The 26,309-nt window shown below is 33.5% G+C and overlaps 1 protein-coding gene across 1 annotated transcript in view; it reads left to right on the top strand.

The window, feature by feature from the left end:
* Positions 1-26,309, top strand: part of LOC114324569 (protein bric-a-brac 1-like) — a 544,677-nt gene that overhangs the window by 504,515 nt on the left and 13,853 nt on the right. Inside the window, exons 3-4 of the mRNA XM_028272432.2 lie at positions 23,246-23,512; positions 25,930-26,081. Coding sequence (XP_028128233.2) covers positions 23,275-23,512; positions 25,930-26,081 — 390 coding nt within the window. The 5' untranslated portion in view covers positions 23,246-23,274. The remainder of the gene's footprint in view (positions 1-23,245; positions 23,513-25,929; positions 26,082-26,309) is intronic.

The following is a 26,309-nucleotide window of genomic DNA, read 5'->3' as shown; positions in this document are numbered from 1 at the left end:
ACTAGGTTAATTAGCACGGCGTCAGGAATTTTTTTAAATAAACAATAATTTTTGGTGCTACGCGCAGGACAGCGGATGCGTTTGCTCTGATTTGACATGCGTTTGACATTCCAATGACCTGTCAAAAATTATTGGATATTGCGAATGTGGACAAACAAATGTGTTGTTGGTAATAATTGTTAAGTGATTTAGTTTTTATTGTTGTGAGAACAGAGACAAAAGTAAGTTTATGCTGGTAGTTACTTTTTAAATAGTTTTTAGAAGCAACAGGTACTTAAGTGTAAATATTTTAGTATTGTAATGAAAAGTTATATATTCTATTTGGAAGATGTAAAATGTTCAATTTACACAATTTGATTTCCGACAAAATTTTACTAATCTTTATCTAATTTTTCTTACTCTATATTTTATTGTATTTTAATATTTTAATCCCACAAAAATCAAACTTATTTGATACATTCAGACAATAAGCAAATATTATGACCAACTGTCAAAAACTTTCGGTTCGCATGTCTAATTGGGTAAATTTTAACGTGCTTGACTCACAACCTAATATACACAAGTTCGATCACCATGCAAAGGTTTTTTTATACATTTTATAACCTAACTTTTTTTAAAAAAAGCGTTTTTAAAGACCTTTTCTATGAGCTTTTATAAATTTAGTTTGATTGCGTAGTTTAAACGATATTTTATTTGTTTATAAGAAAATAAATTAATGTTTATTTAAAAAAATCCTGACGCCGTACTAATTAACGGATTTTAATTTTGCAAATTGCAAATGAAAGTTACAGTATTCTTCTATATTTTAAAAAATTTTAATTTGCTATCTGCTTTATTTTCAATCCTGCAAAATTTTGAAAAAAAATTTGCGAAAGCTGGTTTGCAATTGTTTTTGCGAAATCTATTGAACCGATCTTAACGAAATTTAAAGTATTGTTATACTGTATCATAAGGTTTTCTTGGGTGAAATGTGAAGGTCCTAAGTGTAGCATAAATGGTTGAAAAAAGTAAAATTCGAATACTTGTTTTTTATGGTTTTTTTGCAATTATTGCTATTTTTCAACAAGGATGACAATTTTTAAATTTTTATCCAATCCTATCTTGCACGAAATTTAATTACGCAACTTTTGTGTTGGCAACTTGTTTCGGAAATGAATACTTTGCAAGTTATAATCAAAAAACGAAGAAAAATCGAATTTTTTCTTTATTTTTTGACATTTTGATTATTTAAACAATATTCCGAACCTTTTTGAGTGTGAGGATAACTCAATTATTATTATATGAGTTATTTCCAAGCAATTCCTGCAAAAAAATATGAGTCACCTTTCAACATCTAAATGTACTTATTTTTACAGATACGTCCTGGACTAAAATACTGCGACTCAACATATAATATATTTGTAAATAGTTAGTACTTTTGGTGCATTAAGGTAATTTGTATTTGCAATAAAATGCACTTTCTCATAGTTATATCTGTTTAGTGTAGTAATGATATGCCTATAAAATGTTACAGTTGAATGAAAGTTTCTGTCATTAAATTGCAAGTTCCGAGAACTATTACGCGCTTAACTATATGAAGTAGTTACAGCGTTCTGCACTTCGATTTCTTAATTTGTCACTTCATCACCTATTTTTATTTATGAAATATGCTATTTCGCAGGACGTTTCTCTTTGATTTTAAAATATGCATTTTTAAAAGATACAAAAAAAAAAGATATGTCGCGGTTCATATTCAAACATTGTTATGGCAGAGAGTTGCAGAGAATTACAAATTCTACTCCTAATATATTCATTATTGCAGAGGTTCTCAAGGTGGGTGACGCGGCACCCTGGGGTGCTTCAAGCATTTGCAAAGGGTGACATGGAATATTTAAGAAAAGTCGAACAACCGGCCGCTGCGCCACTGTCCAGTCGAAACATATTGACTATTTGTACTTTCTCTCGATTACAGTTATAACAAATGAACTCAATCCTCAAACGAACTTCTTTGAAATTGTTATTGCTCATTTGCAAGGTTTGGAAGAAAGTATTGCAAACTATTTTCCTGGCATTAACTCAGTTGACTTATATAGCTAGATGATGGACTCGTTTTCGTTCGATCCAAAAAATAAACCTGTCGGAATGACAAATGAAGTTTTTCAAAATCTACTTGAGATCAGCGAAGATAGCAGTTTAAAACTCAAATACCGTGAAGGAAGCCAAGAAGAGTTCTGGATGCAGGTATATTCAGAAAATAATGTTGTTGGCAAGGTTGCAGTGAAAAAACTTGTGTGTTTCACATCGACTTATTTCTGTGAGTCTTCTTTCTCCGCATATGCTTACATTAAAAACAAAAAATACAGAAGCAAACTTCAAGCATCAAGGGATTTGAGGGTCAAACTTACAAAGATTCCCATAATTATAAAGGATATAATTAAAACATCATCGAAACAGTTTCATTCATCACATTAAGTAAGGATATTTTTTTTATCAAATGTACTGTATTTTATTGATCTGAAATAAAGTTTATATTGAAATCAAATGAGCCTCAGAATTGTATTTTTTTCATTTTTGTCGTTTCCCAAATCGCTTCAAGGCTTGGTGTGCCCCGAAATATTTTTAGCCCTACAAGGGTGCCGCGACTAAAAAAGTTTGAGAACCGCTGCATTATTGTATGTGAGAAGGTTTGCATTGGCAAAATCGTTTGACATATAAAAAAAATGTGTTCTTATTAGGTATTTTACTGTAAGGTCAGTGTATGACTTAGGAATGCTAAATTGTTTATATCTTATCGTAAAAATGATTGAAACTATGAGAAAACATGGCATCTAAATATAGGTCGCAGTATTTTAATACTCATCTTTACTTAAAGCAATAGTGTTGCCATAATAAAATTATTATTTTACTCTACCAAAAGCTGTAGACGGATTAAAGGAATAATTATTTTTGATTAACGGAACTGATACGTTTAAGTTTATATTTGAGATAGTTTCCATGTTTTGTTTATAAGAACTTTTGCGTTGTTTATAAAAGTTACTTAATAAAGAACTATTAACTTTAATTGCCTCATTTTATTTAATCCCACCCAATTGGAATTAATGAATCATTTTTAATTGATTAATTAACAAAAGTAATGTATATAACATCTAGTGTGCGTCATAGATTATAATAATTCTCGAAAACGTTAGTAGAGCATTTAGCGAAACTATTAAATAATATTATGTTATTAATAACAAGAGCATGTTTATTGTTAAATGTACAATAGATCGTAAATTTTATTTATCAAAAGTCTGGTTCTATTACCTTTTTATGATTTATTATTGTAGGTAATTTTTAAAATAATATCTTGTTTTAAGAAATTCAGATTTTATGTATATTTTTTTAACACGTACACAATAAACAAACGAATAGCAAAACTGCATTTCAAGTAGGTACGTGGAAATAATAAATTTAAACAAATGATAATAATTAGTCATTTATTTCAAAGGCGATCTAACAAGCAGATCGTAAAACTGATTACTAATTGAATCAAGTTGAATTTATTTTTTCAAGTAAGAATCAATTTAAACATCCGATTAAGGATGAAGGAGACTTTCGTAAGGTTCGAGAAGGAAGCAGAGAAGATGGAGCTCCTAATCAACGAAAATAAGACGAGAGATATATGTATATGAGCCACATTAACCAAAGCAGAGACAGAATCTGTCAGAACATCACCATCGATGACTTTAACTTTGAGCGCGTGAGAAAATTTAAGTACCTATCTTGTAAGTTAGCGTTCGCTCGCAATATTACGTAACGCGATTTTTGAAGATTTTTGACACCTCCCCCTACGTAACGCACTCTAATGGACGTTTAACTATTGCGTAACGTAATTTTTGAAGATTTTTGAATCCCCCTCCCCAAACTGCGTTACGTAATACTTGAACGGCCCCTAACAACAATAATAACTGAAGACAATATCGGATCACAAGAAATAAACAATACGATACATGTCGACATCAGGTGTCTTTATGCCCTTCAAAACCTTATAAAATCAAAACAACTAACAAGACGTACGAAGATACAAGTATATAAAACAATCATATGATCCGTTGTCGTATGGAAGCGAAACGTGGACGATAACAAAGGCAAACGAACAGAGTACGTGTTTGGGAAAGAAAAATCCTAAAAGGAAGATCTTTGGGCCTGTGCTAGATGAAGCATCAGGACAATATAGGATTCTTCTTCTTACAGCACCGTCTCCTATCGAAGGTTGGCTACCATCACAGCGATCTTAACTTTGTTGGCTACAGCTCAGAACAATTGTATTGAACTGCAGCCGTACCACTCCCTTTAATTTCGCAACCAGGAAATCCTCCTACGTCCCATATTTCTCTTTCCCGAGATTTTTCCTTGGATTATGAGCCCTAGCAGGGAGTACTTTTTCCCTCTCATTATGTGGCCTAGATATTCCAGTTTTCTCGTGTGTATGGTTTTTATGACTTCGCACTCGTTCTCCATCTTCAGCAAAACATTTTGATTTGTTACTCTCTTTATAGTACAATTGTACAATATAGGATAAGAACGAACAAATAGCTCGAAGAACTTTACCCAGACGCCAACATCATAAAATAAATAGACCAGGACTCCAATGGGCAGGACACCTCAGAGGACATTCTGACTAAAGAACAGTAAGGCTTGTATATGGTAAGGTGGCGAGATAGTATCGCAGGAGACCTGAAAGCTATGGGCGTGGAGAATTGGACAGAGGTTGCTCAAGATAGAGAACAGTGGAGGCATGTTGTTGAATCGGCTAAAACCCACAATGGGTTGTATTGTAACGCCACAGAGTAGAGTAGAGTAAATATAGCAAAAGACATAGTAGTTTTATAGAGAGAAAGGAGAAAAGGTAAAAGTTATATTTTATGGTGATACATAGTTCCGAAAACAAATTTGTATCTTCTGTATTTCATTATTTCATAAATTTAATGGAAGCAGCATTTTGAATAGACTAGTTTCGTATACGATTTATTACAACATTTGCACCTTTTCACCTCTTTATCCAAATTGGAAAGTGGTCTTCAATATCAAATAGTACATCAGAAACTTACACAGCTTCTGCTTCTTCTTCCTTGTTTAAGAAATTCGTAGTATGATAAAGTATACGTAAAGGATACGTAAAGTATGATAGCTTTAATTTATACAAAAAAAAAATCAAAAAGTTACAGGTTCTAGAAAAATCACAAAAACGAATATCCTTAAAAATGATAAAGGGGATATTATCAAATAAAGCGCAACCAGCACCTTATAGACGATTTCACCTCTTGTTAGTCTTGTTAGAGGCTCTTCAGAGAATGCATAGGTTGCTTTTCTCTAATCCAGTAAATTTCGACATATATTAGTCCCACACTGCAACTGAGGTGAATGGATTAGGTGACTAGCGTCATCTGGCAATTGAAAGATAAAGTTTTTCAATCCTAATAGCAACATTAATAATATTGAAAAATATTAAAAATATTACTAAAAGATGTTTAAATTGAAAATATTTATTTATTGGTACATTTCCCTGGTGACACCTCCAAGGCTTCTACAATTTGCAAGCCAAATGGATGCTGCAGTGAAGACAAAAGGGAAGGAATTCTACACTATGCAATTCACAACCCCCGTCTGCAGCTTGGTAAAGTTCCAACGGAAAATGCACCTAGTTACTCCACGGAGTAATACTACTATAAAATAAAAATGTATACCATTTTTATTCAGTTGCAATGCGAGCCCAAAAATGTCTTAATTTTTACTTAGATTAGAGAGCGCAACCAGCACTCTTATCGACGATTTCACCTCTTGTTAGAGGCTCTTCAGAGAATGCATAAACTCTATGAAAACCAATAAATCTGCTGGTCCAGATGAATTGCCTAGCGAGCTGATAAAGTTGGTCAACGAGAAAAACCTGGACATAATAGTAGAACTGTTCAACGCTATCTATACTACAGGAATCATCCCTAGAGAAATGTTGACATCAGCCTTTGTGTGTTTGCCAAAGAAGGTGAATGCAAAAGAATGCAGTGACTACCGAACCATAAGCTTAATGTCACATACCTTGAAAATTCTATTGAAAATTATCCACGCCAGAATACACTCTAAACTGGAGCTGGATATTAGTGACACTCAATATGGGTTCCGCCATGGCATGGGTACCAGAGAGGCATTATTCTCCTTCAACGTGCTGACACAGAGATGTTTGGATGTTAACCATCCTCTTTACGTCTGTTTTATAGACTACAATAAGGCGTTTGATAAAGTAAAACATGATCGACTCATGGAAATCCTAAAAAATAAAAATCTAGATGAAAGAGATTTAAGACTCATAACACACCTCTATTACAATCAGCGAGCAATAGTAAGAATTGAAAAAGAAACATCTGAAGAAATGGAAATAAAGAGAGGAGTCAGGCAAGGCTGCATACTATCACCTCTATTATTTAACGCTTATTCTGAAGAGGTAATGCGAGAAACTCTGGAAGATGAAACAGTCGGCATAAGAGTAAATGGAGTCTTAGTTAACAACATCAGATATGCAGATGATACAGTAATAATAGCCGATAGTTTACAACACCTGCAAAGACTCATGAGTAAAATAGTAAGGTGTAGTAGGGAGTACGGACTCTCTCTCAATATCAAAAAGACGAAGTTTATGAAAATTAGTAAAAACAACCATAATACTAACGAAATCTTGATAGTAGAGGGCCAGCAGATCGAAAGAGTAAAAAAGTACACTTACCTAGGAACGCTTATAACAGAAAATAACGACTACACTGCAGAAATAAAAGTCAGAATCGAAAAAGCACGTTCTAATTTTATAAAAATGAAAAAGGTCCTATGTAGCAAAGATTTAACATTAGCTCTTAAAGTACGCCTAACAAAATGTTACGTCTACAGTGTTCTATACTATGGAGTGGAATCATGGACGTTAAATGTAGAGACAATGAGACGACTTAACGCCTTTGAAATGTGGACCTATAGAAAAATTATGAGGGTTTCCTGGGTCGATAGAGTTACAAACAATGAAGTACTGAGAAGAATAGGTAAAGAAAAGGAAGTTGAACTTACAATTAAAGAAAAGAAGCTACAGTATCTCGGACATGTGATGCGGGGCGAGAAGTATGGCATCCTACGACTCATAATGCAGGGAAAGATAGATGGCAGAAGAAGCATCGGAAGAAGACGAATTTCATGGTTGAAGAACCTGAGAGAGTGGTTTGGATGCAGCTCGAAACAACTATTTAGAGCTACTGCCTCAAAAATTAAAATAGCTATGATGATTGCCAACCTCCGTAGCGGAGATGGCACCTGAAGAAGAAGAAGAGAATGCATAGGTTGCTTTTCTCTAATCCAGTAAATTTTTCGACATATATTAGTCCCACACTGCAACTGAGGTGAATGGATTAGGTGACTAGCGTCATCTGGCAATTGAAAGATAAAGTTTTTCAATCCTAATAGCAACATTATCACTGATATGAAGGAGAGATTCTGTCACTGGATCAATTGCATCCAACAACTATTCAATGGTGAAAGAGAAGAAATGTCATTCTAAACCACAGAAGGTGTCGAACCACCAATATTATGAGAAGCCATCAAAAACAGAAAAGAGAGCAAAGCTACTGGACCAGATGATGTACCCATCGAATTATTAAAACTCATTGATGAAGATGTTGATGTATTGGCTGAACTCTTTAATTTAATATATTAATATATCAGACTGACACAATAAACAGACAATGGCTGCAATCATCCTTCGTAGCAATTCCCAAAAGTCAAGTGCAACAGCCTTCACAGATCACAGAAGTTGTAGATTTAACGAGTCATACATTTTTGTCAAATATTTTTGCAATAATACCCAGAAGAATTGTTAAAATTATTGAATAGGAAATTAGAAATGGTGCGAGCACAACAGATGCCTTGTTCGGCTTGAATGTGTTAGTCCAGAGCTTCATGAAACTAAATCAGTATATGCTTTTATGTTTTGTAGACCTGAAAAGGCATTTGATAAGGTTCAATATACAAAGCTTGTAAATTGATTAAAAACCAAAAAAATACAGTAGTGATATGACAATTATAATCTATATTGGAATCAAATGATTAAACATAAGATTTGACAACCATAAAATCTGAGATATCATAATACAGACAGGAGCCTGCGAAGTTTGTGTGCTGTCTCCACTACTCTTCAGAGTCTACAGTGAAGTGGTATTTAAAGAAGCGTTCTCAGATTCAATAGAAGATAGATCTATCAATGGAGAGGTTTTGATTAACGTACGTTTTGCAGAAGATACAGTAATTATGATGGATAACAACAATGTTTTACAGAACGTAATGCAATGCCTTAATAAATACTGTTATGAATACGGACTGACGATGAATTTAAAGAAAACTAAATGCATGATCATAACTAAATCAGCAGATGCAAACATCCAATTGATTATTAAAAATTCTGTAGTTGAATGTAGAACTAAATGAATAATCATAACTAAATCAGCAAATGCAGACATCCAATTGAGTCTTGAAAATACTGTAGTTGAGTGTAGATACCTACAAATACTTAGGAGCATGGATAACAAAAAATGTAGGTAGACCAAGTTTCTTTGTTGTCGGGATATGAGGTAAGAACTACACCTAAGCATGATTCGTTGTTACGTATTCTCTACTATTCTTTATGACTTGGAAGAGTGAACACTAAAACAAGTGCATCTGAATAAGTTGGACCGCCTTTAAATTTTGGTGTTACAGGAGAATCCTAAGAATATCATGGATTCAAATAATGTCAAACATGGAAGTAACGAGAAGGATAGGAATTGAAGCGAAAATAATATTACCTATCAAAACCCGAAAACTTAGTACTTAAGATATGTGATGAAAGGGGAAAATACTCATCATTACAACTTATTATGCAAGGCAAAATTCGAGGAAAGCAAAATGTGGATAGACAAAGAATAACCTGGCTTAAGAACTTGAAGGAATAGTTTGAATCCAGTAGTGCAGGACTACTTAGGGCGGCAGTCACCAGGGTATACTTTTATTCTTGTCTCACATTTAATAAGGTCTTCTTTCCTGTTTGTTTGTAGCTGTATTCTGATTTTTCCAAGTACTAGGTTGTGATCGCTTCCAATATTAGCTGCATTGTGGATCTACCGGCCCTAAAGCCGCTTTGTTGCTCTGATTCGTATGGATGATACTTTTCACATATGAGGTCTTTTAATATTCTTCCGTGCAGTCGACTTAGTGTGTAAGTTACGGTAATATCTCTGTAGTTATTTGGCTCCTGTTTACTACCTTTCTTATGTATATATCTCATAAATCCTTCTTTCCATGTCTATGGTACCAGTTCTTCATTTAAAAATCTGTTAAATAATATTTGTTCAGTCAGTCATCTCAGCTCAGTCTTAAAGCAGCTCTACTACCAGCAAAAGTGGAAGCTTTCTGAACTCTTTCTTTTTGGACTCTTTCTGAAAATTTAATACAACAGAAATAGCTCAATGTAAAGAACTCTAGATGTGTTACTCTAACTTTAGTAGTAGTAGATGTAGAACTCTATATATATTTTCATGTCAGACATAAACTTTAAAATCAACAACGATGCACAGGTTGGAAGCACTTGAGCGTCTGATAAACGAAAGACAATATATTTACAGGAAGAAAGACGAAGACTGTCCAAAAAACACTCAATTAGAATCCAAAAATCAAAAGGAAGACATTCAGAAAGATCTATAATATGCCTGTCCTGTAAAGACGAAACAGATAAAACCTACCCTGTACTCAAGAAGATAATGGTATTAAAATTGTTTGCTGTTTGTCCCACTTACTTATTTTCTTTCATGTTTATATGGGATGATATCGACAGAATCATTACTGGTGTTTAAATTGTTAAGATATTTTTTATGATTATTATTTTAATTTTTAGCTTCACTCGCCAAAAACATGCTATATTATAGTGTTATAGTTCCTAACATATATCGGTACACCAAATTTTTTTACAAGATATACAGACACATAATAACCACAGTAAAAAGCCATAAGACCACTGAACAGTTAATCAAACGAGAAATTAGGTCATGAAATTGTGTGGCAGGATCGTTGTACCAATACGTAAGAGAGGAAAAAAGGACTTTTGCTTAGATGTTGTTAAAAGAATATATAGACAGATAGATCTTTATTTAAATAGAAAAACCTAATATACACACATAACAATACAGGGTGTAACAAAAATAAAGGTCATAAATTAAATCACATATTCTGGGACCCAAAATAGTTCGAATGAACCTAACTTACCTTAGTACAAATATGCACAGAAAAAAAGTTATAGCCCTTTGAAATTACAAAATAAAAATCGATTTCTTCGAATATATCGAAAACTATTAGAGATTTTTTATCTAAAATAGACATGTGGCATTCTTATGACAGGATCATCTTAAAGAAAAATTATAGTTCAATTTGTGCTCCCCATAAAAATTTTATGGGGTTTTTGTTCCCTTAAACCCCCCCAAACTTTTCTGTACGTTTCAATTAAATTATTATTGTGATACCATTAGTTAAATTCAATATTTTTAAAACTTTTTTGGCTCTTTGTATTTTTTCGATAAGGCAGTTTTATCGAGTTGCAGCTTCTTTTTTAATATGTTTACATAAAAATTTTATGGGGGTTTTGTTCCTTTAAACCCCCCAAATGTTTGTGTACGCTCCAATTAAACTATTACTGCAATACCATTAGTTAAACAAAATGTTTTTAAAACTTTTTTGCCTCTTTGTATTTTTTCGAGAAGGCACCTTTTATCGAGATATGGCTTCTTTTTTAATACGGTTCAAAATATACCTAAAAATGTAAATCATACAATAATTTTTCATATTATTACCAAGTATCCATAATCGTACTTAACCATATACAAATATGTGGTGGATTTGACAAATATTCAAAATATCTCGATAAAAACTGACTTTTCGAAAAAGTACTAAGAGCCAAAAAAGTTTTAGAAATATTGTGTTTAAGTAATGGTACTACAATAATAATTTAATTGGAACGTACACAAAAGTTTGGGGGGTTTAAAGGAACTAAACCCCCATAAAATTTTTATAGGGTGTCCAAATTTCCCTATAATTTTTTCTTGAGATGCTACTGTCATAAGAATGTTATATGTCCATTTTCAATAAAAAACTTTAATAGTTTTCGATATATAGAAAAAAATCGATTTTCATTTTGTAACTTCAAAGGGTTGTAACTTTTTTTGTATGCACATTTGTACTAAGGTAAGTTAGGTTCAATCAAACTATTTTTGGTCCCAGAATATGTGGTTCAATTTATGACCTGTATTTTCGTTACACCCTGTATAATGAAAGTACACTATAAATCAATTACTACTATCATTACCATACGCCGAAGAAATAGTTAGTGCTACCAATGATCTTACTACGTCAGATACCTAAGTGATACAAAGATATAGTGATACGTCAGATCTTTATAGATTTCAAACAGGCTTATGATTCAATAATTCAGCTAAAACTATAGAATGCAATGGTTGAGCTAGGCACACCTAAGAAACCAGCTGAGATAACGCGAATACGTGTAAGTAACTCCTTTACAAAAGTTATAATTATGCTTTCTGCATAAATTCTGGAATAAGACAGAGATATCCACCGTCCCATTGTTGTTTAACCTGCCATTAGAAAATGGCATACGAAAAATTTATCCGAAAAAAAACAGACAGATGTTTGGGAAGCAAAGATGGTATTTGTTTTTCCCGATGACGCAGATTCAGTAGCACAATCAACATTAAAAATTAAAGATATTTTCTCGAGTTTTGAAGAAGCTGCATGAAATATTGGGCTAAAAGAAAATGAAGACAGGTCAAATACAAGTCGATTCAAATATAAAGGACGGCTAATAAGACAAAATGTTATTATAAACGATCATAACTTCGAAGTGGTTAAAGAGTTTAAATATCTAACTTTTCTGTAAAAATCCAGATACAAAACCGTACTTACGAATGGAAGCGAAACATGGACGCTAACTAAAAAAGAAGTAAATATATTGCTGGTGTGGGAACTTAAAAAACCTTCGATTAATAGAGATAAACAGAGAGAGCGTGACAAACAAATGGAGGCGCAGACACAACAACGAGTTCGAGTCTATCTTCAGATAGAAAAATGTAGTGAGATATACGTATAAAGGCCAATAGGCTAAGATGTGCAGGACATGTGATAAGCAATAACGACAATCACCTTATATGCAATGTTTTTGGGAAAAACCAAATGGAAGATCCAGGACGGCCTAGAAAAAGGTGGAAACATGCAGTGAGAGAGAATATGAAGAAAATGGGAGGGAGACAATGGGAAATAGTAACACAGGACCAACAAATTCTATGTAAGAAACACTAAATGCGGCAAAGACTTCTAACGCCATTGATGATAATAATCAATTGTTAAATACATTAAATATATACCTATTGTTTTTGTTGTTTTCACCCAATTTTGAAAAAATGTGAAAACTTTGAATTATCCACGTCTGTCCGTCTGTCTGTCTGTGATCACAGCTCCTCCGTCAATATACCAGCTAGAATGACAAATGAGGTGTCAAATGAAAGCTTATAATCCAAGGATGGTATTAAAGGTGAGAAAATTTACCTAGGCTGTCTGACCGTCGATATAACTCCTCCGTCCTTATACCAGCTAGAATGATGAAATTTGACCTAGGCTGTCTGTCCGACCGAGAATATAACTCCTCCGTCATTTTACCAGGTCGAATGACAAATGAGGTGTCAAATGAAAGCTTATAATCTAAGGATGGTAATAAAGGTTAGAAATTTTACCTACGCTGTCTCTCCGTCTGTCCGTCTGACCGCGAATATAACTCCTTCGTCATTTTACCAGGTACAATGACAAATGAGATGTCAAATGAAAGCTTATAATCCAAGGATGGTACTAAAGGTGAGAAATTTGACATAGGCTCTGTCCGTCCGACCGCGAATATAAGTCCTCCACTATACCAGCCAGAATGACAAACGGAGGTGTCTAAAGAAAGCTTAGAATCCACGGATGGTACTAAATGTGAGAAACTTGACCTAGGACTTCCGGCTTTAGAAATGCGACCAGAAGTAATATTTTAAAGTCACCGGAATAGTACAAGTGATTTATTATTCGACGCGACTTCGCAAAAAGAGAACAAATATATACTTCCGGTTTCATGACTGTCTGTCCGTCTGTCTTTCTCCTCCGTTATTAATGCAGATATAATGACAAATGAGATGTCGAATGAAAGCTTATAACCCATGGATGGTATTAAAGATGAGAAATTTGACATCGGACTTTCGGTTTTAGAGTTGCAACCGTAAGTATTGTTTTAAAGTCACCGAAATAGTATAAGCGATATATCATTCGACGTGCCGTAGCAGGATGAGAATAAATGTAAAATTTTGGTTTTTATATCATTTCCGGTTAAAAAGTTCTAACCAGAAGTGCCGTTATAGTCGCAGAAATATTACATGTAACACATCAATCGAAGCGTATTGAAAAGTTGAGTTTGAATCTTTAGTTTCGGTTTTGAAGTCATTTCTGTTTAAACAATAATAACCCAAAGTTTAGTAAAAATGACTCACAATTAGTAAAATCGTTTATCCATCGGCGCAAAGTTGCACGAAGCGTTCAAATATCGACTTCCAGTTCTACTTTCGATTACTTTGGGTGAAAACCTAGGACTTACGAAGTCCAATTACTTGTTTAGTCTTTTAATTCCAACTTTTGTTGTTCTCCTTTTAATTCTATTTTAAATACAATATTCAAATTGGGTAGAATTAAGCAAAAGGGAAAACGATAAATTTTCTATCCTGAACGTGGTAGCTGACGTAAAAATATCGCTGACTCTAATAAACTAATCTAAGACATCGAATCGATCTTCTTCTTCTTCACGTGCCATATCAGAATTATCCGACGTTGGTGAACACCATTGAGAAGGCTTCTCGATCTTCTACAATATGAATAACTTCTAATACCGACCAATCGATATTAGAAGAAATTAACACGAAAGAAGCTGATCCACACAAATAAAGATGTTAGCAAAAAGACGAGACGCTTACAATCGTAGCAATCGATACAATCGTAAAATATTACAGTTGAGTCCGCGAAACTTTACCCGTGCGTCATCATTTAAAGCATACAAAATAAGTCGATGATAAGTCGGAAATTGAAATTTGCTAAACGCAACAGCAAGTCACTTACTGTCACTTGCTGTTGCGTTTAGTAAATTTCAATTTGCGACTTATCACCGACTTATTTTGTATGCTTTAAATGATGACGCACGGGTAAAGATTCGCGGACTCAACTGTACAAGTGGAGTACAAGATCTATAGATGAGTTAGATATAATTCTAAGTTACATATAAAGTAAACTAAGAGATTGAAGTCAAAATATTGGGAGGTTCTGATCAGTAGCAGTGTATAAAAAACTTTAATAAGAAAATACTCTGAGGTGAAATAAGCACTATAAAAAAAGAACTCTAGAGCTCTAGAAATAGAAATAAATTTCAAGTACATTTTCTTCAATTCTGAAGTCTACACAAAAGTATAGAATCAAAAGAATATAAATGGTCTCAATCAATGGTATCAATGATGAAAATTGTAAGTTGTAGTCATGAAAGAGTTTATTATAATGGAAGCACATGATTTCTGAGATAGTCAAACATTTTACCATCGAAGGAAATCAGTACTGTGGTTATATCGGAGAAAAATATGAATTAAATTAAAAATATTAGATCCACATGTCGCGTCTCGCGTCGGGTAGATAAATTATTTAAATCAATGGAGATAGCAGTAAAACTAAGAAGTGTAATTATGTACTAGCAGTGAAATTGTGATAACAATAATTGAAATTGGAATACATATCTTCTTCTTATGGTGCTTTATCCCTAAGGACGTTGCGCATTTAATCTTATTTGCAGCCGCCTTGAATAGTTCTATGGAGGTCATATTCGTCCATTGTCGTAGGCTTTTAATAAGTCAAGAATTGCGTCTTCTTCCTGGTCCCCTTTTTCTACTTATTTTGCCTTCGATTATAAGTTGGAGCAGTTCATACTTTTGATTTCTTGCAATGTGACCAAAATATTATTTATTATAAGGTATAAGCTCTCTTTTCTTGTTCATCCTCAGCTAGACTTCCGCATTTGTCGTATGGCTCATGTAGGATATTCTGAGCATTGTACGGTAGCAACAGAGTTCGAATGCTTGGATTCTTTTTTGTGTTGCTTCTGTTATTGTCCAGGCTTGAACACTAACACAACATAACAACAAAACATAGCACTTAGGTATTCTATTTCTCAATGAGTTATCCAGCCGGTGGTGGCATACAACTTTTTGCATTTTGTAAAATAGTGTGCGTGCCTTTTCCAGGCGTGTTCTTATCTCTAGTGAGTGGTCCCAAGTTACATCAATGTTACTTCCAAGGTTATTGTTACTCTTTCCAGATCTGTTCCGTTGACATTGACCTTCACCCTTCTGTTTTGGTGCTTTCTGATGACCATCGTTTTTGTCTTCTTTGTATTTAATTTCATTTCAATTTCTCTACAGGCTCTCGTTACTCTGCCCATTAGGTGTTGCAGTGTTTCAGCATTATCTGCCAGAATGGCTATCTTAAATATCTTCTCAGAGTAAACGTTGAACAGCAAAGGTTACAGGTCACATCCCTGTCTTACTCTCTTCTCGATATTGATTTTTCCAGATGTTACGCTTTTTATTCTGATTTTAGCCTTTTGTTCGTGGTAGAGGTTTGAAATGATTATGAAGTCTTTATCGTCGATATTACATGACCTTAAAATACCGATTAGTTTATCATGTTTCATCAGGTCTACCTGTATGAGACTATACAGGAATACCTATATGGAATATATATGGAAAATACAGGAATGAGACTTAAATATTTTCTTGCCATAATATAATAGTGGAGACAGTATTAACAACATAAGATATGCAGATGACACCGTGATTATGGCAAGCTCTGCTGAATAACTCCAACTACTACTAAACAAAACAAACAATTTCTGTGAAGAATATGGACTAAAAATGAATATAAAAAAGACCAAATACATGATAATAACTAAGAAATCAAACATACAAACAAGCAAACATTTGGGAAATGTACCAGTCATTTGAAATGTGGTGTTACAGAAGGATGCTTAGAATAGCATGGACACAGAGGAAAACGAACACGGAAGTATTTCGAGAAATGGGTAAAGAATGCGAAATAATAAACACAATAAAAATAAGAAAGTTACAATATCTGGGACACGTAATGAGGGGACCGCGATATGAAATGCTAAGACTGATAATACAGGGAAAGATAAGAGGCGGAAGGAGTATAGGAAGAAGGAGAGTGTCATGGTTAAAGAATTTAAGGGACTGGTTTAGATGCAGTTCTATAGAACTCTTTAGAGCAGCGGTGGATAAAGTAAAGATAGTGATGATGATATCCAACCTCCGATTAGGAGACGGCACTTGAAGAAGAAGAAGGAGACAGTACGAAAAGACAGCTTTGGAATAAAAGTATGCTGATCGTCTGCACTACAATGCTCGTAGGAGAAGCAATCGGGTGACAATAAATACAAAAAATATTGCATAGACAATATTAATAATTCAAACAAAAATGTTATACACTCGTAAAATAAAGGAACTACAAACAAAACAGCAATCTACTTGAAAGCAACGGAAATTAGAATCCTACTAAAAAGTACCAACTAATAGCTGAAAAGTAAAACAATATGTAGTAGAAAATGCACCAGTGTATAGAACTAATTATTAAAGATGAAAGTCACATGTATATAACAACGATCAGATAACCTACACGATACTACATATTGTATAACTGCCTATTAATTTAGTAGAATGAAAAGGAATAAAAAAAATGTATAAACATTTTTAATTTCGTTGCAACCTGAAAACGCAGCAGTACTATATTCTGGTTCAATCGGAGAGTGCAGGAAGAGTCTATATCGGTTTCGGAGCTTTTTTCGCCCCATCATCAGTAGTCCCATATCCTCTTCTCTGCGACCACACCAGATAACTCGACGCGTGCCGTCTAGGATTGCAGTGAACGAACCAGTTACGTGTATACTGGGCCAAATTGTTTATAAGGCGTTGTTGTTTGCCAATTCGACAACCATCGTTGTAGGGTTGTAATGGCTATTTTGAAATGCATATGCAGTGATGAGCACGCTAATAACCAGCAAAATAACGCAAAAGATGGAAAACATAATACATTGTGAAATAAAAAGAGATGAAACTAGTAGAGCTGGAAATCATCGATATAGACGTATAAATTAACATTATATAACATCGTTTCCCACCTTTACACGTATCGGAGGAGTATGACAACTGTCACTGTGACAGGTTAATTTTATAAAATAGTCCTGTCATAGACGTCTAAAGGTGCGAGACTATGTAATGTAGGTAATGTTAATTTATACGTTTATATCGATAATTTTCACCTGTATTAGTTTCATCTCTTTTTATTTCACAATGTATTATGTTGTTCATCATCTGCGTAATTTTGCGCGCTCATCACTGTACAGTGATGAGCGCGCTAATAACCGGCAAAATAACGCAAAAGATGGAAAACATAGTAAGTTGTGAGATAAAAAGAAATTAAATTAGTGGAGGTGGGAGATTTAGAGATAAAGACATATAAACTTACATTATATTTATTGTTTCCCACCTTCAGACGTATCACAGGAGTACGTCAACTAAAACTGTCACTGTCACAGTGGCAGTTGCAAAACTCGTCTGGTACGTCTAAAGGTGGGAAACAATAAGTAGAATGTAAATTTATAGGATTTTATAGCTAAATATCCCACCTCCACTAGTTTCATTTTTTTATCTCACAACTTAATGTGTTTTCCATCTTTGGCGTTATTCTGCCGGTTATTAGCGCGTTCATCACTGTATATTTAACATTTCGTAAAAAAAATGCTACAAACAAAATTCAAGTGCTGTTCATGTAAATTTTGCTCGCTGTACATTTAGTGGAGTCACTGAAGGTGGATATGAACTATTACCTCCGATTTCGTTCAACCTCCATCGATTTGCATGAAAATTGGTGAGTGGTTAGAGGATATCTCAAGAAACAAAGGTGAGATGGTGCCAACTTGCGCTTTTACCCTGGGAGTGGATGCCACCCCTTCTCGGGGTGAAAATTATTTTATTAAAAATAACCCCATAGTTAGATAGGGGGACATTCTAAGCAAAATTTGTTTTACAAAGTTATTAAAATAAATCAAAGCTTTTTGAGTTATTAAAGATCAAACATTTTAATTTTTCGTAAGAAAAATGCATGTTTTTAACCGATTTTTCATAGATAACTCAAAAACTATAAGTTTTTACAAAAAAGTTATTATTACCAAAATTGAAGCTAATAAAAAATTAAGTAAACCCCTTACTAAAAAAACCTTTTAGTGTTAACTAAAAGTGAGTTATAGGTAATTGAATGCATATTTTTTCGGCAAGTACCCAAATCAAAGTATTCAAGCTTAATTTACGGGAAAATGATTAGTCCTGTCGCCAGGGGGGGTACAACGGCCTCGTTAATTCAGATGGACTTACTCAAGTTTTTTTTATGTATTTTGACCCGAAGAACACGAATTTTTTGGGTAACAGTTGATCCGGATGTCGATAAGATTGTTATAGACCAAGAACTTGAGGAATCAAATAACAGCGATTTTTGGCAAAACAAAACAATATTTTGTATTTTTTGGGCCATTTTAAGTAAAAAATATTTCTACAAGTTTTTTCGTAGGATGCACAGTTTTCGAGATAAACGCGGTTGAACTTTAAAAAAATCGAAAAATTGCAATTTTTGAACCCGAATAACTTTTGATTAAAAAATAAAATAGCAAGTCTGCTTACCGCATTTGAAAGTTTATGTCAAATTATATCGGTTTTGATTATTTGCATTGGTAAAAATTTATTTTTTTATTGTTTAACAAAGCTATAAACACGTAGGGTTTCCCGTGCTTTTACATGCGTTTTAACGCATGTGACATAGAAATAGTCTTGATTGCACTAGTACCTATTCTACCTACTCGTTCGATTTTAAATGAGAAATCATAGAAACATCACTCACGCACTAGTTGTTTGTAGCTTTGTTTAACAATAACACAATAAATTTTTAGCAATGCAAATAATCAAAACCGACATAATTTGACTTGAACTTTCAAAGGCGCTAAGCAGAATTGCTATTTTATTTTTTAATCAAAAGTTATTCGGGTTTAAAAATTGCAGTTTTTCGATTTTTTGAAAGTTCAACCGCGTTTATCTCGAAAACTGTGCATCCTACTAAAAAACTTGTAGAAATATTTTTTGCTTAAAATGACCCAAAAAATACAAAATATTGTTTTGTTTTGCCAAAAATCGCTGTTATTTGATTCCTCAAGTTCTTGGTCTATAACAATCTTATCGACATCCGGATCAACTGTTACCCAAAAAAATCGTGTTCTACGGGTCAAAATACATAAAAAAAACTTGGGTAAGTCCATCTGAATTAACGAGGCCGTTGTACCCCCCCTGGCGACAGGACTAGATCCATTTTATAAAATAAACTCATTTAACATTTGTGAAAGTGCTTAGAAATATCTATCAAATGAGATACCGAACAAGTTAATAGCATTAAAATTTATGCTCCAAAAAATTTTCAAACTTTATCTTTTAAAAATTTTTCCAAAAAATGTTATCGTTTTTTTTTTAATAACTCCGTTAGTTTTTAAGATATCAGGTTCACCTAAAAACGGTTTGAAAGTTAATTCCAAAGGTTAGGTTATTAAAACGCGTTAAATATAATCTTTAAAACTCCTTACTTTTTTAAAAATGAAAGATTAAATGGCCACGGTTACATGGTTCTCGTAGCAAAATTTAAGCTTTAAACGTTTCTATCTCGGTTATTTTTCACCCTACAGAAATGGTAAAAATGGTATGATACTGGGTATAGAAAAAACTAAAATTTGGTTATTTACCATTTTTTACGTATATTGAGTATTTTTATAGTTATTATCAAAAGAAAATAAAAATGATGGTTTTAAAGATTTTAAAAATTCTGATTTTTTTAAATTATATCCTTTTTTCAAAAATATGCATTCTAAACCGATGAAAATTGTTAAAATCATTACTTATGCTAATACAAATAAATTTTTTTAAGGATTACGATAAATTTTAATTTTTGTGGAAAAATTCGAAAGGGTTCTCTTAGTTTCATCAGAGTGTGATGTATCTGGTTTCATCATAACTTGCTTAATTTTGATGCTATTAACTTCTTCTGGAGCTCATTTGTCAGGTATTCTGGAGTACTTTGATAAGTGTGTAACAAGTATATTTTATAAAATGCATCGTTTTCCCGTTATTTAAACTTGAATACAGTAGGAAAAATGAAAGAATACCCATGAACGAACATATAAAACACGCTGTATTTTCCCGTCACCGTGTCACACAAAAAATTGGCCAGCGCAAGTACATGTAATAGTTATTGTTACATGTACTTGCACTGGACAATTTTCTTTGTGACACGGTGACAGAAAAATACAGCGTGTTTTATATGTTCGTTCATGGGTATTCTTTCATTTTTCCGACTGTACTTAGATTTGAGTACTCATCGAAAAAAATATACATTCAATTACCTATAACTCACTTTGAATTAACATTAGTACTTTGAGTGAATAGTGTATTCAATTTTTTATTGTCTTCAATTTTGGTAAGAATAAAACTTTTTTGTAAAAGCTAATATTTTTTGAGTTATACGTGAAAAACAGCTTTAAAACATGCATTTTTTTTACGAAAAAATAAAATCTTTGGTCTTTAATAACTCAAAAAGTATTGATTTACGTTAATGACTTAATATAACAAATTTTGCTTAGAATTTGTCCCTCTATCGATTTATGGTATTATTTTTAATAAAATAATTTTCACCCCAGAAAAGAGGTCGCATCCACCTCCAGGGTAAAAGCGCAAGTTGGCATCATGTCACCTTTGTTCCTTGAGGTATCCTCTCACCTCTCACCAATTTTCATGAAAATCGATGGAGGTTCAACGAAATCGGAGGTGAAAACCTTCAGTGACTGCACTAATTAAAAAAGTAAGTTATTAAAGAAAGAGAAAATTATAATATCTGTACCTACCCATATTATCACAAAAAAATCGTGTTTATTTGTATATAAATTTAATTTCTTGAGGCTCTCATATGTACTCCTTTTTTGTTTTTGCCAACCCTAGACATTTTTTCCTCCGAGCACAATACACCTTTTTTTCTGACCCGTTGTACCTATACCTTGCACTGTTATTTGTTCGACCAAATGATTTACTTTTATTTTCTCTCGAATGAATTTAGAAGGTATTTCTTTGATATCCTCCACAGATTTTCGTTTAGTTATTATTTAGAACTTGCTTTGGTAAATTAATATCACTAGAATGATTGTGATTCTCTTTCTCCTCTGTCAGGATGTCCTCTTCTTCAATACTGGTGTATATTTTCGCCAAACAATTAGCGTTACAACACTTCATTTTGCCTATTTTACTTGTGTTTGCCTTCGAAAATATATAGTTCTTAAGTAACTTATGCCTGGTTGCACCAACAGATCTTAGGCTTAAGACGTGCCTTAGGCCCGGCGCAAATTAAACCTAAGCGAGACACAACCTGCACCAGCTAACTGCGTAGACAGTTCTGCGCATCCTACTACCAGTGTATTCGTTCGCAGAGAAATATTCGTTATAGAAAAATACGGTGAAAAATGATTCATGTTACTTAAAACCGTCATCGATAAAAATATCGTATTACCCTCAAATTCAGCTTGTCGGCACATTACATTTTTGTTTATTACATATTACATTTTGTATGCTTAAAAATTAAAAACGAAATATGCAGATAGTGTTATCAGTAGTGGAGGGATTATGAATTATGATCTGCAGTAATTGTAAATGATTGTGATTCGAACAGTAAATTGAGGAATATGAGTTATGACCGAGCAGTAGGGGAGAGATTATTCTAAATATGTAGATAGGTGCAGAAATAAAATACTCAGTGTAAGATATCTTTTTACGCACCCGCTTATGATCAAATTCTGTTTTCGAAAGTCATACCGGCCATACCGCTACGACTACTAGGGACGTGTAAGATATTTTTAAAACGTTACTAGTTACAAGTACGGAAATACCGATTTTAAGTTGCCTACTCAATTCAGTACAAGGATCAGATACATCAGTATTTTGTAATCAGTTTCCGCTTGGGCTCTCCTACCATAATATTATGCAAAATTATTAAAATAAGTATTAGGACTATATCACAGGTGTGGTTCAAATGAATTAGGAGAGGTAATTATGTTGTACAGGCAATAGCTAAATTAAGTTTATAAAAATGCTTACCAATACTACTGTTATTTCACTCCCGCACTGGTAGTCGTCATGTAAGCAGGGTTCACACGCGGTTTCTCGTATGAGTTTTAGTTGGTCTTTCGCAGATACATATGTACTCGTACTGATTACGTTTTAACTAGTTCAAAGGGCAAAAAAGGTTTTTGTTGTCTACGCCAACTTATAGGTAATAGAGATCTAAAAAAAATTTTCTTCTCTAAGAGAGCCAGCATCAGAGAGAGAGCGAAAAAAGAACGCAAAATTAGAGAGAGATTTTGTCTTTTTCGTTGTCCATGAATGTCTGTATTTCTCACTGATAGGTTTAAAAAAATCGGTGGTAGGAATTATCGCTCAGACTTGGCTTAATAAATGATTTTAACATTGAGGGTGGTAATTTAGGGTGGTAGATACTGAGAAAACTATAGGATTGTTTTTTCGCATGTGGAAATTGAACACACTTTTCCTAATGTTGATGTAATCATAATATTTATGTTAGGGGGTTTAAGTTAATTATATTATTGTGTATTAATGGTTTCTGCCTTATACCAGTTCTGTCTGGTTCTAATGACGAAAGAAAGAACATACATATATTAAAAAAATACAAAAGCTGTAGGTACCACTGAGCCTGTATCAAATGAATATCTTGACAAAACTAGATTATAACAATAGGCGCTTGGAGCTTATATTAGTTTATTTACCTTTATTTTATTAATAAAACCAAAGAATAGTCTACTGTTGGTTCTAAATTACTCTGTAGCCTTAATAAAGATTAATATAACATTATGTTGATTATGATTGTGATGATTTTATATATCCGATACGGTTTTATCGACAACATCACTAATATTTTTATTTTTGTTCCTTTTTTCTAGCAGACAGTTACCAATACCAGTTGCAGTCGATGTGGCAAAAGTGTTGGAATACGAATCAAAGTCTTGTACACAACTTGCGCTTCCGTGAACGAGGACCATTAAAATCATGGAGACCCGAAACTATGGCAGAGGCAATATTTTCAGTACTTAAGGAAGGACTGTCTCTATCACAGGCTGCGAGAAAATACGATATCCCCTACCCGACGTTCGTCCTCTATGCAAACCGTGTTCACAATATGTTAGGACCTTCTGCAGATGGTGGATCAGGTAACATTTTATTATCCTTTTATGACCATATGAAATCTTATCAATTTGAATTTAAATTAAATCGATAAAAAAGTAAAAGATGGTTTTGCTTGCTTTTGATTCAGAGGGATGCACAATCGCTGGAGAGCTGTTTCTGCAATTTCAGGCTTCCTCAATAGCGCTAGCGTGCACACCTCTGAATCGAAAACCAGCTAGTCCATTTAAGGGAAATTTCAAAGATCATTGAAATCCCCATTGGGACGCAATCCAGCGACATCTCTTAAACAAAAACTATTACTATTTATACTATGGTATTACTATTTATAATTCAAGCTAAAAATCCAATTGATATCGATTGTAGCTATTTGCGACAGTATGTATTTTATTTTGCTATGTATTTGCGACACATTTTGCTAGATTTCTATTGGGTTTCTCTGTTTCCCTCTCTCCAAATATCCTCCAAAGGTGTCATCTGACATTGGATGGCAATCTTACATTTCTATACACTAATGACCTTCACCAATTTAGGAGAGGGTGATGAAACGTAATGGCATTTGAAATGTGGGTCTACCGGAGAATGTTGCGCATACCATGGACCGCACATCGCACAAATAATTCAATATTAGTCGATTTTAACATAAAAACTAGACTCAGCACAACTATCAACCAAAATATACTGAGATATTTTGGACATATAACTAGAAAAAGAGAAGGCATGGAACGAATGATAGTTGAAGGCAACGTAGAGAGCAGAAGATCCAGAGGAAGATCTCCATTACGATGGTCGGGCCAAATAAAGGACATGATTGGTTACTCATTCTCCGAAGCAAAACAACACGCGCAGGAGGGAGATAATTAGACAGAAATAATCAAACGACTTACATGATGCCTCTACATCCTTACGAAGGAGAAAAGATAGAGGAGGAGGATGAAACTCATGTATAGTAGTAGTATAGCACGCCCGCTGCATTCCTTAATTAATTTCCGTAAAGACGGCGAGAGACGGTTAACCAATAGGAAGACGATCAGTGGGAAGACCAAAAAAACGATGGAACGACAACTTTCTGGAAGAACATTGAAAATCATACAGCGTCATGTCTACGCAAAAAGAAGAAGGATAAGAAGTAAACTCTTTTGTAGTTTTTCTCTAATAATGTTAGTCTTTTGTATCTTCTGAATGTTGCTGCTTCCCGTTTTATGTTACGCAATTAGCATGAATGTACTTGTGTATGGTGTATAGGCATTAAATTTTAAACGAGGTTATTTAATAATTAATTTTTTCTTAAATGAACTGTACATGTAGATTCAAAAGAATCATTTGTGTACAGTGTGGTAAACATCAAATATTTGAAAACAAGTAAAAAGGAAAAAAATATACTGATTGCAAAAGCAGTAAAATTCTTTTTTTTTTCAATTTATTTATTTATTAATTAAATCTCTAAGAACAATAAAATAGTTATTTGCGAACAATAAAATAGATATAAATAAACGCGATGTTTAGAGCACGAGCGACAGCGGAGCGAGTGCTATACATCGCGTAAGTTCGCAAAAAGTACTTCACGCACAGTTTTATACAATATTTTATCTACGATAAACAAATAAAAAAACTGTAACTCTTCGTCACTGGAATTCATTTCTATTCTACAATTTTTATAACTTTGACATTTAAAAATTCTAACTTCTTTCAAACCACAAAACTGTCAAAATTTTTGTTGTAATTTATTGCTCACATATGTCATCACCATGACAACGCGAATGTTAAGGATATTTGATTATAATGAAAGTGTGCCAAAAACAGTGCGAAAAAGTAAATCCCATTTAAAATACATTGTTACTTCACGCACACTCTCAATCCTTCACGCACTGCTATCTATAATGACAGTTTTCACAAACTAAAAACTTATACATAATATGAGATAGAGTTTTTAGTTTGTGAAAACTGTCATTATACATAGCAGTGTGTGAAGGATTTAAAGTGTGCGTGAAGTAACAACGTATTTTAAATGGGATTTATTTTTTCGCACTCTTTTTTGGCACACTTTCATATAATCAAATATCCTTAACTTTCGCGTTGTCATGGTGATGACATGTGAGCAATAAATTACAACAAAAGTTTTGACAGTTTTGTGGTTTGAAAGAAGTTAGAATTTTTAAATGTCAAAGTTCAAAAAATTTTGTAGAATAGTAATGAATTCCAGTGACGAAGAGTTAGTTTTTTTTATTTGTTTATCGTAGATAAAATATTGTATGAAACTGTGCGTGAAGTACTTTTTGCGAACTTACGCGACGTATAGCGCTCGCGCCGCTGTCGCTCGTGCTCTAAACATCACGTGCGTTGTATGTGTATATTGTATGTGTATGTACATTACTTTTGCTTTCAGCATCAAGAAACTTTTTAATAATTTTGATATTCCTAATTTTTATAATTCGCTTTTTAGATTTAAGACCAAAAGGAAGAGGACGACCACAGAGAATTTTATTAGGAGTTTGGCCAGATGAACATATACGAGGTGTAATCAGAGCAGTTGTTTTTAGAGATTCACATCAAATTAAGGAAGAACCCCATATGACTACATATCCTAGACTACATGTAAGTATTATTATTACTTCCTACTTCATTTAGCATCTTATTTTTTGTCGTACAGAAAGAGTGTTGACTGTTGACTTGAAGATAATGTTAATTTACTAAGTTACCCCTATGTCCAAAAATTCTTACTCACACTACTGTTAATGTAAAAGATTAATCTTGATTAACTTTGCAACGGTAATTGAAAAAACAGGGTCATTCTTAAGATTTCTGGCGTTGGTCACGTTACTA

This window comes from Diabrotica virgifera, chromosome 7 (genome assembly GCF_917563875.1).
Source record: "Diabrotica virgifera virgifera chromosome 7, PGI_DIABVI_V3a".
Taxonomy (NCBI): Eukaryota; Metazoa; Arthropoda; class Insecta; order Coleoptera; family Chrysomelidae; genus Diabrotica; species Diabrotica virgifera.
Note: the sequence above shows the minus strand (reverse complement) of the source record. Positions and strands in the feature narration are given on the sequence as shown.